This window comes from Saccostrea cucullata, unplaced genomic scaffold, assembly GCF_032062105.1.
Source record: "Saccostrea cucullata isolate Sc308-1 unplaced genomic scaffold, CSIRO_AGI_Scuc_v1 ctg16398, whole genome shotgun sequence".
NCBI classification, from domain to species: Eukaryota; Metazoa; Mollusca; class Bivalvia; order Ostreida; family Ostreidae; genus Saccostrea; species Saccostrea cuccullata.
In genome coordinates this window covers 1-12,761 of record NW_026941293.1, presented here as the reverse complement: position 1 = coordinate 12,761, position 12,761 = coordinate 1, and the positions used below count along the sequence as shown (strand labels likewise).

General features: G+C 33.9%; 1 protein-coding gene across 1 annotated transcript; it reads right to left on the bottom strand.

Moving 5' to 3' along the window:
- Window positions 1–135: 135 nt before the first annotated feature.
- LOC134257580 (rab-like protein 6) lies at window positions 136–5,961 on the bottom strand (the record flags this gene model as incomplete). Its single annotated transcript, XM_062740178.1, has 6 exons — window positions 5,834–5,961; window positions 3,750–3,929; window positions 3,473–3,579; window positions 2,897–3,019; window positions 1,077–1,168; window positions 136–276 (listed from the first exon to the last, which is right to left on the bottom strand). Coding segments are annotated over exons 2-6 (611 nt in total), but the record flags the coding sequence as incomplete, so codon positions are not given.
- Window positions 5,962–12,761: the final 6,800 nt, after the last annotated feature.

Here is a 12,761-nt window from a genome sequence, read left to right as displayed (position 1 = left end):
TTCTACTAATAATTCTGTGAGAAAATATCAAGCTTTTGTCTTCCAGGATTGTGCCTTATTCCTAATTACATTTCTAATGCATACGAAAATAGCTGCCTTATCTTCCAGCACTGTTTGTGCCCTCTTACTAATTACCTTTCATAATGCATACAGAAATAGCGGGCCTTATCTTCCAGCACTGTGCGATGATGCCCCATATCTCGATGGTTTCCCAGCACTAGGACAGGAATGTGAACCGGGATTTTCTCCATTTCCTTCTCCACATAATTAAAGGTCCTAAAAACACAGCATTGTGAAGCTATCAATCAAATATCTTTAAATTTTATACCTATATAAAATTATTTACAAGTTATCAGGCCAAGATACATGTAAATACATTGTGTTTCCAGTTCCCTGACTGACCCTAAAATATTATGAGCCAACCCTGAAAAATTTGTCTGCCAGTATATCTCTGGGAATTAACAAATCCCGTTTTACTACTAGAAATCCTAATCTGGAGATCACTTAGGATCTGTGCTTCAGAAAATGGACATCCTACACACAATAATCGAAAATGTTTTTCCCTGTTAAATTTAAATAAAATATGTTTCCCTTCCTATCTTCCCATTGTTTTCTGCTGAATTTCCATTGACTTGTGATATTGTTCCATAGTTTTTCTTTTATATGAGATGTACTATTTTGATATCTTCACTGTTTTGAAATGACTATCCATGATTGATTTTTCTGGGGGGGGGGGGGGTCAAACTAGTTATTCCTCTTTTCTGACCATTGCTTTAGGTGTCTTACCCATGTATCCATTGTTGAGACTTTATCCTCATTGCCTTTTCTGTTTGCTGCTATTCTCGTCTTTGTATCAATGATTTCCCATTGTTTTATGACAATTGACCATTTTGAGGTGACTTACAATTATTTGATATGTCTTATTGTGTGATAGATTTTAAGATGATATACCCCTGTTTTGAGATGACACACCCCTGTTTTGAGAAGACTAACCACTGTTTTCAGAAACGATTAACCCCGTGTTTTGATCATGTTGATATGACTAACACCCCCCCCTTTTTTTTTAGGTGACTTACCATTGTTTTGTTATGTCATACATAAGGATAACTCCATGGGTTCCTTTATACACATCTATGAATTCAGCATCTAAGCTAGGCTCATCAGATTCCTAAAATATATTTGGTAAATTTTAAATCCTTTCATATTTATCATTTGAATGAAGATAAAGTAGTAATCTGAAGTTGTAGCTTAATTATGATAAACACTTTACATAATGTTTTAATGCATTGAATACCTATATATTACAATTTTTAGAAAATACACACATTTATGTCACACATGTACTTTTGCCAAAATTAAAGAAAACAGTCCATTTATAAGGAATCAATGACATCCGACGTCTTGTCGAAAGAGTTTTAGACCATAAAGTACTGACTATTACCAATTCATTACTGAGGTTAAAGTCCATGAAGGACTAACTCATACAGCGCCGCCTCAAGAGTATTCGCGAAAAAAAAAAATGGCCAATTTTTTATTTTTAAGTTTCATTTTAAAAATGATTCTTACCCCATTATTCCTCGATTGTTGATTTATTTAGAGTTATCTCCCTATTCTTAGCACATGACCAATGACCTAATCTGATGACGTATCACTGTTTTCGTCTGCTATTTTTATCGTTGGGTGAATTCCAATATGGGACGCAAGTCAAAAGAATTAGCAATGAGGTTAAAAAACTGGTCGTTGATTTAAAACAAGAGGGACTCAGAAACTGTGAAATTGAGAGATTGTTGAATTTACCTAAATCAACAATTCGGTCTATATGGACACGATTTATGAACAACGGAAATGTTGAAAAAATGCCTCGAACCAGCAGACCTCCAAAAGTTACAAAGCAGGCAGAGAGTAGACTTTTGGACTCGTTAGAAGTAATCGTGAGAGACCGCTGCGAGATATTACTGCGGATTTTAATACAGGGGGACCAGTACACGTTCACCATAAGACTGTCTAACGAATTTTACATAGGAACAAGGTTTTCAGGCGAGTTGTGAGGAAGAAAATGGTCGTGAGGAATGTAAACAAAAGAAAACAACTTTCGTGGTGTCTTGCGAGGAGGAGATGGACAGTGCAGAATAAATGGAAGCAAATTATATTCAGTGATGAATCACAGATTGTGATCGGACAAAATAATCGTGCATATGTGTGGCAATCTGCAAATGAGGCTTACCATCCACAGTGCATGTGTCCTCGACCTAAGAAGCGATCGAGTGTCAATAATGATATGGGGTTGTATAACATGGCATGGCATCGGAACTTTATGCAAAGTTGATGGAAATATAAATGCTGTAAAGTACCAAGAAATCCTGGAAAACAATCTCTGGCCTGTTTTAGCCCGTCATTTCCCAAACAGAACTTACCGGTTTCAGGACGATAATGCCCCTGTGCATCGAGCACGAATTATTAAAGAATATAAACATGACAATGATATAAACTGTTTGACCTGGCCTGCCCAGTCACCAGATTTAAACATAATAGAAAATATATGGCTTTGCATAAAAAATGATCTTCAAAACACTGCCCGAAACATAAAAACTCCAAATATACTTTCAACGCCATTTACGATCTTTGGACTTCCTATCAGCCAAATTATGTCCAGAATTTGTACAATTCACTTCCAAGGAGAATTATGGCAGTTATTCGATCGAAATAGTTGCTAGACATAATATTAAAGTAAGTGTTTTTAATTTTTTAAATATTTATTTTGCCCCAAAACTTTTGAGACGGACTTTGTTTATAACATCAGCCATTTTGTTTTTCCGCGAATACTTTTGAGGTAGCGATGTACCTCATACCTCTTCCTTAAATACTGAGTTTTAGTTCATTAAGGACTGACTCTTACCTCTTCATTACTGAGTTTAAGTCCATCCATTTTCTTCCGTTTCTTTCCTTTATCTACAACGTCCCATACTTCCACTTTGACCACATCATCTGTCGTCTTGTAATTCCACTGAATGCAGCAAACCTGCAACAGGCAGTCTTAAACATGGTAATAAAATACATGGCAGTATAATTATAATCTGACAGACAAAAATTATAATTATAATACTTTAATTATAACTGTTGTTGGTCTTGGTTCTGTGTCAGAAATCAGAAATTCTACAGTGGGAAGATATATTTTAATTTTACTGACCTGAATTTCCTCAGTAGGGAGATATATATAATTTTACTGACCTGAATTTCATTAGACGGGAGATATACATAATTTTACTGACCTGAATTTCATTAGACGGGAGATATATATAATTTTACTGACCTGAATTTCATTAGATGGGAGATATACATAATTTTACTGACCTGAATTTCATTAGATGGGAGATATACATAATTTTACTGACCTGAATTTCATTAATAGGGAGATATACATAATTTTACTGACCTGAATTTCCTTAGTAAGGAGATATATAATTTTACTGACCTGAATTTCGTCAGTGGGGATGTATTCTTCATGAAATTTCTGTCCTTGTAAACGATAAAACAGACATGACTTGCCCACAGTCCTGTCTCCTCGGATCACTATTTTCACTGAAAAATAAAATATAGAGTCAACACTGACCCATCAAGACAGAATGAGATTTATCAGTGTTTATCAGTATTCCTATTTATAACCTTTAGAAAGTACATGTATAAATCTGTAAAATATTATTGAGGAATATCATATTCAATCTTTTAAAGAAATTACATGTAATACTTACTATTGTACTGGACTCCTTTGGCAAACTTTCTTTGCAGTTGAGCTCCCATTAGCTGCATTCCTGATGGTGTGTTCCCCTTAATGGGGCCCCCTTTTCCCCCATCAGGCGCCCCACTGTTTCCCAATAACTTCCTAAATATATTAGACATCTTCTCTGGATACCCTTAGCAGCAAAAGCAGTCTGCAATAGAAGAACCATTTAAATAAACCAAGCTGATTTCATGTTTGGTGTTATTCTGCACAGAGGAATCGATTAACTAACTTTATAACCTTGTCACTCATCAAAAACTAATCCGAGATTCCTCTGACTGATCCTCTAACCCCCGCTTTTATATTGTGACTTGTGCAGGGGAGAGTCAGAGCGGAGGCCATATTGAAAAGTGGGAATTCAGTGACACCAGCTGGTGTCGCAACTCTGCCTACCTTATACAACTTTATTTTGCTGAGCTAACTCCCGAGACACGAGAAATCAGTAAAAACATTATTCTCCTACTTGTAAATTGTCATTAATACGATGCTTTCGCCATTTAAATGGTCCTATTACCAACAAATGAAGCATCACTTGAATAATGTTGCCTCCTTGCCATAAGTACGTAATTTTCATGCATGGCTGAATTTACTGACAACAACTCAGAACTCGATTTTAATTATTCAATTTTTTAAGAATTTCTTTTTGAATTTTCATTACATATAAAATACTTTGATCAAGGTATTTGTAATACCTTGATAAAGCTATATAGCTTTATCAAGCTATATACCTTTATCGGGGTATTGTGCTGGACCTGAATCAAGCAAGTTTGGTCAACACAGCCAGGCTTTTACATTTATGTTAGTTGGAGCTGGTCTTGCTCTGATAACTTAAACTTGGTGACTCAAATGGAAAATATAGATCAAATCTTAATATAAAACAGGTAGGCCACTGTGTTTATGCTGAAATAATTGCACATTAAGACAAAAATGATAAAATAGCCACGGGCAACGAAGTTAGTGAAAATAATGAACAAGTACATGCAGGTATATTGGTATAAATCAGTATTATAAACCACAGAGGCTTGTCACGAAATATTTATCTTCTTTTAATAAAGTTACCCCTACTATAAAAATACACAAGGGAGGAATCTAAAAATAGGAAATTCGCTACCACAAATTTTGACCAGACTTTCTATCTTGTTTCTGGGCGACTTTCGTTGCGGACCAAGTAGGAGTGAGTGGAGTATAGATTCAATTTTAATATTCTTCAGTCAAATTCTAATTCTAATCAACGGGTACCATTAGTCATATAACTAACCTCTTTTCTCGATATTTGGATCTGGCGACAGTTCTTTCCATATGAATTTCCGGCGTAAATTGAATGCAGGGCTCTGATTGGTTGCTTTCTGTATATAACTCATACACAAAGTAGCTCTTTAATTTAGTGCACCAAAACGGAGTGAAAACAAACTATCATAATGGCATTGAACAATAAAGCTGTGGTTTCATTGTACGTATTTTACTATATTTGGTAATATTTATTTATATAAACATGTTAAATATCCTTCACTTAGCATGTCAATCCTTACAGTTTATATTTTGTGTACGAGTTATCTAAAGAAAGCAACCAATCAGAGCGCTTCTTTCAATTTACGCATATGGAAAGAGCTGTCGCCAGATCCAAATATCGAGAAAAGAGGATAGTTATAGAAGTTATATGACTAACGGTACGCGTTGATTAGAATTAGAATTTGACTGAAGAATATTAAAATTGAATCTATACTCCACTCACTCCTATTTGGTCCGCAACGAAAGTCGCCCAAAAACAAGATAAAAAGTCCAGTCAAAATTTGTGGTAGCGAATTTCCTATTTTTAGATTCCTCCCTTGTGTATTTTTATAGTAGGGGTAACTTTATTAAAAGAAGATAAATATTTCGTGACAAGCCCCCGTGTTATAAACATGCACATACTCAATATTTATATTAACTTCCAGTACCCGTGAAAAATCAAATAAAGCTATCTTGAATATTTCATTAAGAGGTTATGTCGAACTTGTTAAAAAATATGAGGAAACTCGGGATATCGACTACGTTGTTGTCATCAATTCTACATACCTGTCAATAAATGAGTTCCATTTTTTGAAAGTAATGCCTTGTATGAATAAGATTTCATCCTTGTAAAGTACACGCACAGTATCTTGTGGAGTTTATGTGCATGATGTGAAGAAAAACTCAAAAAGAAAAATCTGGTGGGTTGTTCTCATCTCCGAGCAATCTCCTATGCAGAGTTGTCGTTCGTTCCTCTCTCAGACACCTCTGCGATGGGCTCATGTCAAGATTTTTGACATAACGTATAAAACGAGATATTTGAAGGATTGTTTCAATTCAAATTAATAGTTCTGTATTGATTTAGTAAATATCTTTCTAAAAACTCAGACATAAGCATAGAAATTGAATTATAATGAATTAAAACAAACGCACTATTTCTCATGTTTAACACTGTGTATACGCGAGCCAACGACAGAGGTGAATGTATGAGCCGATGGTAGAGAGTGATCTCCGAGCTCGGCCTCAGTGGCAAAAGCGAATAATTGCGCAACTTCGAACCCGATCTGTTTTATTACAAGCTGGAATTTTGGATTTTCGTTTCTTGGATATTCCAAGATCTACCATGGGGGATCCAAACTTCTTTCAATACCAATTATGTAATATTCAAATCCAGGGCTGGGAAATATATCGATATTTTTGGTATATTGCAATACATTTGACAAAAAATTAAAATTACGTACCGTATTGTAATACGTTTTTGGAATATCAATACATCAGTAAAATGCTTCGACTTAGGAATTTTTTAATTAAATATAAAAATAGATTTAAGAAATGTTTGTTATAAAGCCAAAATTTTAGACAGAAGTTGATTTATGGACGTTTCATAAAATTCAGAGTATAATTAACTTGAACATTGTTGAATAAAACCAACAGATTTTTTCCCATTTGGTTCCTTTTCATTTAAGTTAAAGTTTATCATGTTTATAAAATAAGAAAATGTCATTGTAATTTTCATTGAAAATATTGCAATACATATCGCAATACAGTTAAAAATATCGCAATATATCGCAATACGAAACTGTATATGATCTCTGGCCAATAAAAGTGGGTCAAACTCTAAGGTCAAGGTCAAAAATTCAAATTTGGTGGTGCCCAAAGAAAAGTCTTGTCGCAAGGAATACACATGCATATGATTCATACTCAAAGTTCCACTAAATCAAAAGTTATGGGCAAGGATCAAGTTTTTGCGGACAAACAGACAGACAGACAAAGAGATAGCTAGACAGCTAGACATACAGACATGACAACAACTATATACCCCCCAAAACTTCGTATACGGGGCATAACAAAAACCACACAATAAATTAACTAATTTTTGAATATACTAGTATGGAATAAACTTTCGCAAACAATACTTTGACAAATTATACCGTGAAAAGGAAAAAGAAACGCATATCAAACTTTCAAATAAAATTAAAACTATTATTTCGAATATATTTTCCTGTATTGTTATCACACATTTTAATTCACCTTTAATCAACAAGTTACCAAAATTTTGTGTGACTTTGACTGATAATTTCTGAGTTATGTCGATACCCCACAAAATAAAAAATCTCCCTTGCGCATCATGCAGTAACAGACTTGATTTTCTTGTGCATTGAGTTCACCAAAGCATTTATCTTTCTCATAGGATTATTATCCAGCAACCCTTCCGACGGTACCTAGTCGTAATGGCTGAGAGTAGCTGAATAATTCCAAAGCCAACAAATTCCCCCACCAAATGAATCCCACAAAATTTCGATTTAGGATAGAATGTACAGAATCCAGCTGGTTTGGTGCACGTGGATGTTTGTAAAAAAGTCTTGACAAACACTAGCTACATTTTCCCAGTGTGAGCATGCTAAAATTACGCATACGACGCGTACGTGCGCGTGTGAGAGTAAAATCGACCAAATTGCCAAGCTCGCAGAACAAATTAGAGCAAAATTTCTTTCAATTTTAGGGTTAAAACAAGATGTGTTTGTGAAACACTATGCACACGGCGGCACAAAGTTCGAAAAAGCTATTTTTAGCATATAGGTCAATGTCAAGGTCACAAGGTCATTGACCTCGGTATCATTTGAAAGAACTTGATTAGTGAAGTATGCATTCTAAATATGAAGTCCCTATCTCTCATGGTTTATAAGTTATGGTTAAGGTTTAAAATTTTAAGCTATTTTTAGCATATAGGTCATAGTCAAGGTTATAAGGTCAATGACCTTGGTGTCATTTGAAAGAACTTGATTAGTGAAGTATGCATTCTAAATATGAAGTCCCTATCTCTCATGGTTTATAAGTTATGGTTAAGGTTTAAAATTTTAAGCTATTTTTAGCATATAGGTCATAGTCAAGGTTATAAGGTCAATGACCTTGGTGTCATTTGAAAGAACTTAAAGAGTGAAGTAAACATACCAAATATGAAGTATTTATATCCAACATGATTCAAAAGTTATGTCGAAGGTTAAATTTTAAAGACAAAAATGCTATTTTTAGTACATACGTCACAGTCAAGGTCACAATGTCATTGACATTGGTATCATTGGAAATACATGTGTAACTTCATCAGTGGAGTATGTATTTCAAATATGAAGTCTCTATCTTTTATGGTTCAAAAGTTACGGCGAAGGTTAAAGTTTGAAGACAAACAGACAAAAAGACAGACAGGACAAAAACAATGTATACGCCCCGGATCTATCGATCCCGGCGGATAATAAGATGTGTTGGTGAAACACTGATGCCCCGTCTGGCAATATAGCGAAGGATAAACTTTCTCAAATGCAGATCAAATATGTTGATACTAGTACCTAAAGTAAGACCTTTTCACAAAATACTAATATGAAATATAAAACCCTAGCACCACCTGTTAAAAGGTTATGACCAAGGTTAACGTTTATAAAGTAGGACAAACTCCGAGGTAAATGTCAAAGGGTCAAGGTTGTTGGTTTCTGAAAAAGGGCCTTATCTCAAAGATTACATATAGGAAGTATGAATGAAAGTGGTGGCCTTCACCGTTCAAAAATTATGACCAAGGTTTAAGTTTGTAAAATGTAGGTCAAAATCCAAGGTCAAGGTCAACGTTTTTGATATCCAATAAAATATCTTCTCAAAAGGATTACATATGTGAAGTATGAAAGCCCTAGCCCTTTCCGTTCAAAAGTTAAAGTTTTTTCATAAGAACGTGAATCTTCAAAGTCAAAGTTAAAAGATCAAAGTTGTTGGTAATTTTAAAATCAAAGGTCTTGCCACAAAAAATACGTATATGAAGAATAAAAGTCGCTGGTATCTATACTGTTCAAAAGATATGACCGAAGTGAAATTTTGGAATTTTTGTGTAGAAGTGGGTCACACCCCAAGGTCAAATGTCAATGAGTCAAATTTGGTGGTACCCAAGGAAAGTTCTAATCACAAAGAATACACATGTGAAATATGAAAGTAATAGCTCCACTTAATCAAAAGTTATGGGCAAGGTTAAAGTGTTTGCGGACAAACAGAGAGAGAGAGAGAGAGAGAGAGAGAGAGAGAGAGAGAGAGAGAGAGAGAGGACAAAAACTAGATACACCTGAAACTTCGTTCATAGGAGCATAAAAAAGAAAAACAGTAAATCATTATAAGACTATGACTGTTATTTGTCTCCTTTTTAAAAAGGTCACGTGATGCTTTCTCCTCCATGGTATTTGATCCCTTTTCTGAGATAAGCTCCCCGTCATTGTTGTGCTCCTGATTTTATATCCTGAATGGATCTTTTAGGCAATGTTTATTATCTTCAAATCTCATTCATTTTATTACCACAAGTAATATTTTACTGTTTTGACTTTCTAAAGTAAATACATCCTGACCAGCATAAAAACGCACTTTTTAGAGAGAAGAAGGGATAGGGATTTCTTGACGTTCATTGGGTATGGATAATACTTTTTTTTTTTTTTTTTTTTTTTTTTTTTTTTTTTTTTAATGCTTTTTTTCACTTTATTGACAATTACCATGTCGGCATACAGTCATGAACATTAATAACATAACATAAATTAACACAATTAATACATGCATATACAAAGTGAGAAATATGAGGTGAACAAAATTGTGTATTTCTCAATATTAATATTCATTTTTGACTTTCTTTTCTGATGTCAAATAAGCTCTAAATATATACGATTTTATTCAAAATCTTTAAAATCTTGTGTTTAATCGTGCTGTAGAGAGATTTTTATTGTTGTTGAATTTTATGTTCATTGATGGTTTTTATTTCAAATATAATCATACATCAGTATAAGAAAAAGAAGAGTGATGTACATTATTTATATTGTTCTTAGTAACATAATATATAATGTCATTTAAATACATGGAAAACATAGTAAATGTATCTTTCCTTTTCATACTCTCTTTTAAAATGATGATTAAAAAAATCATACTATGAATGCAATAAAAAAATCAATTTCAAATTATTGTAGAAGTCAGTTGTTCCAAATTCCTGTTCCAGAGGACATATTCCATCGTTGTTATGATGAGGATGATTTCTGGAATCATGGAGTTCATTTCCCTGGACAAATCACCGACAGTGCTTCTGAAATTGCAACTGCAAGTACGTGTGAATAATAAGCTTTATATAAATGTTCTTGTTAGAAACATATTAAGGATGTGCTGGCCCGAAACGTACCCAAAATGAATATTTAAGTAAAGTCAAAATTTCGTTGTTATATAGAGGAAAAAATATTTAGTTCATTTAGGTATGACCTCGTAGTTACATAAGTTTGAGATGTTATTTGTCTCTTTCCCCTGAAATTTTATATTTCGTGAATTATTTTTTTTTCACAAGGATGAATAAAAATCAACATTTTAATAATATATATGTATCAAGTTCCCAAATTTCGACAGAGAAAAATTCATAAAAGAAACCAAAGAGTTAAGATGTCTCACCCACTTCCGTTGTCAAAATAAATTTCATTTCTTCTTCAACTGGACCACATCGTCCACACCAGCCGCCACACCGGAAGTACATTTCTGCCCCGCCTGCTGAACGCTGAAAATCCAGTATACTAGTCATCCAGCCCTTCACTATACCGAAAACAATCTGAAAAAAATTGAGTTTTGTTCTAATTATTATCATACACCTCTTTTAAAACGGGGATATAAATGGATTTGGGTATTTAACCGTAGGTCTTTTGTAACTATTGAAAGAATCAAATTCTTATTTGAATTTTCTTTAAAACTAGATCACAATTGATGAGATATTCGCGCATTTTTAATTACATGGTGTCTTTGTGTAACCTCTACTTTGTGTTTCTATTTGATATATATACATCTGTTTTCTATTGCAAAACATATTGACAATGTCATTTTTCAACATTTCTTATTCCCAACCCCAATTATACCACTGAATATAAAAATAAATTTATTTTCTTCATAGTGATCAACGTAATAAAACAAAATTTGATTTTACTAATACTTGTACAAAATCTTGTAAAATAAGTGCCATTGATATGCCTTTTTATCAGACAAAATTATTTGGAGATTTCCTGTAACAAAACATAGGTGCTGCAATATTTTTCATAACATAGAAACTATACATGTATAAAAATCTACATGAAATCTGCAACATTTCCTTTCACACTGTATAAAATCTATGATGTTATGATAGTGCTTTTGAGCACCTCCTATCCTATATTATAATTTGAAGGATATTTGCAATGATTTCCCTTTACATTCATGCTGTGGGCTGGTATGATAAGTGTGAGCTAAACTCACAAACATATTTCTGAACGTTTTAAGTTCAGAGATTTATAAAATTTAAAAGGTTCATAAAAAAATTATAACTTCTAAGCCTTGTCTTGAAAACCTCGAGTGTCCGCTTTTCTTGCTAAAATTTTCACTTCTGTTGTATTAAAGTGTGATCTATCTATATGTAATGCTTACTCCCCGATGACACCTGATCTTACCTCTGGCGTTTTTAAGGTCTGTCTTTGCTCTTGTGACCTCTTGTTTTGTTTGCTCTTGTGACCTCTTGTTTTTTTTGCTCTTGTGACCTCTTGTTTTGTTTGCTCTTGTGACCTCTTGTTTTGTTTGCTCTTGTGACCTCTTGTTTTTTTTTGCTCTTGTGACCTCTTGTTTTGTTTGCTCTTGTGACCTCTTGTTTTGTTTGCTCTTGTGACCTCTTGTTTTGTTTGCTCTTGTGACCTCTTGTTTTTTTTTGCTCTTGTGACCTCTTGTTTTTTTTGCTCTTGTGACCTCTTGTTTTGTTTGCTCTTGTGACCTCTTGTTTTGTTTGCTCTTGTGACCTCTTGTTTTTTTTTGCTCTTGTGACCTCTTGTTTTGTTTGCTCTTGTGACCTCTTGTTTTGTTTGCTCTTGTGACCTCTTGTTTTGTTTGCTCTTGTGACCTCTTGTTTTGTTTGCTCTTGTGACCTCTTGTTTTGTTTGCTCTTCTGATCTCTTGTTCTGTTTGCTTTTCTCACCTCTTGTTTCAATTAACATATGAGCTGGAAATTTGTTCATTATCAATTTATTTCACTCTAAGAATAATTTTTAATTTTTCAAGGACCTATGACTTTATTTCTTTCAAATAAAACTTACAGTAGATCAAATATCATCCCAGTTCCCCGAGTATTGATTTTTACTCCGGAGAATCGAGGACAGGTTTCTGGGACATGGCCTATTTCTCCAGCACAGTCACTTGTTTGTCCAAAAGGAAGACTGAAATTCCCTGTACGCACTGCGAACGTTAACTGTTCTATCCACAGGCATATCCTATGGGTATAACAATATACAGAAAGACATATGTACAACAAGAAATATCAAATTAAATTGCGCCAAAAGCATCAGAAAATATTGCGAGAGCAAAGTTTATACTGGTGTAATCATCACTTTCGTCATACTCTACGAAATACTTACATACAAGGTATATTATGAAAGATAAAGAAAATGAACAGTTTCCAAATTTAGAGAGAGAGGGAGAGAGATTTCACAAA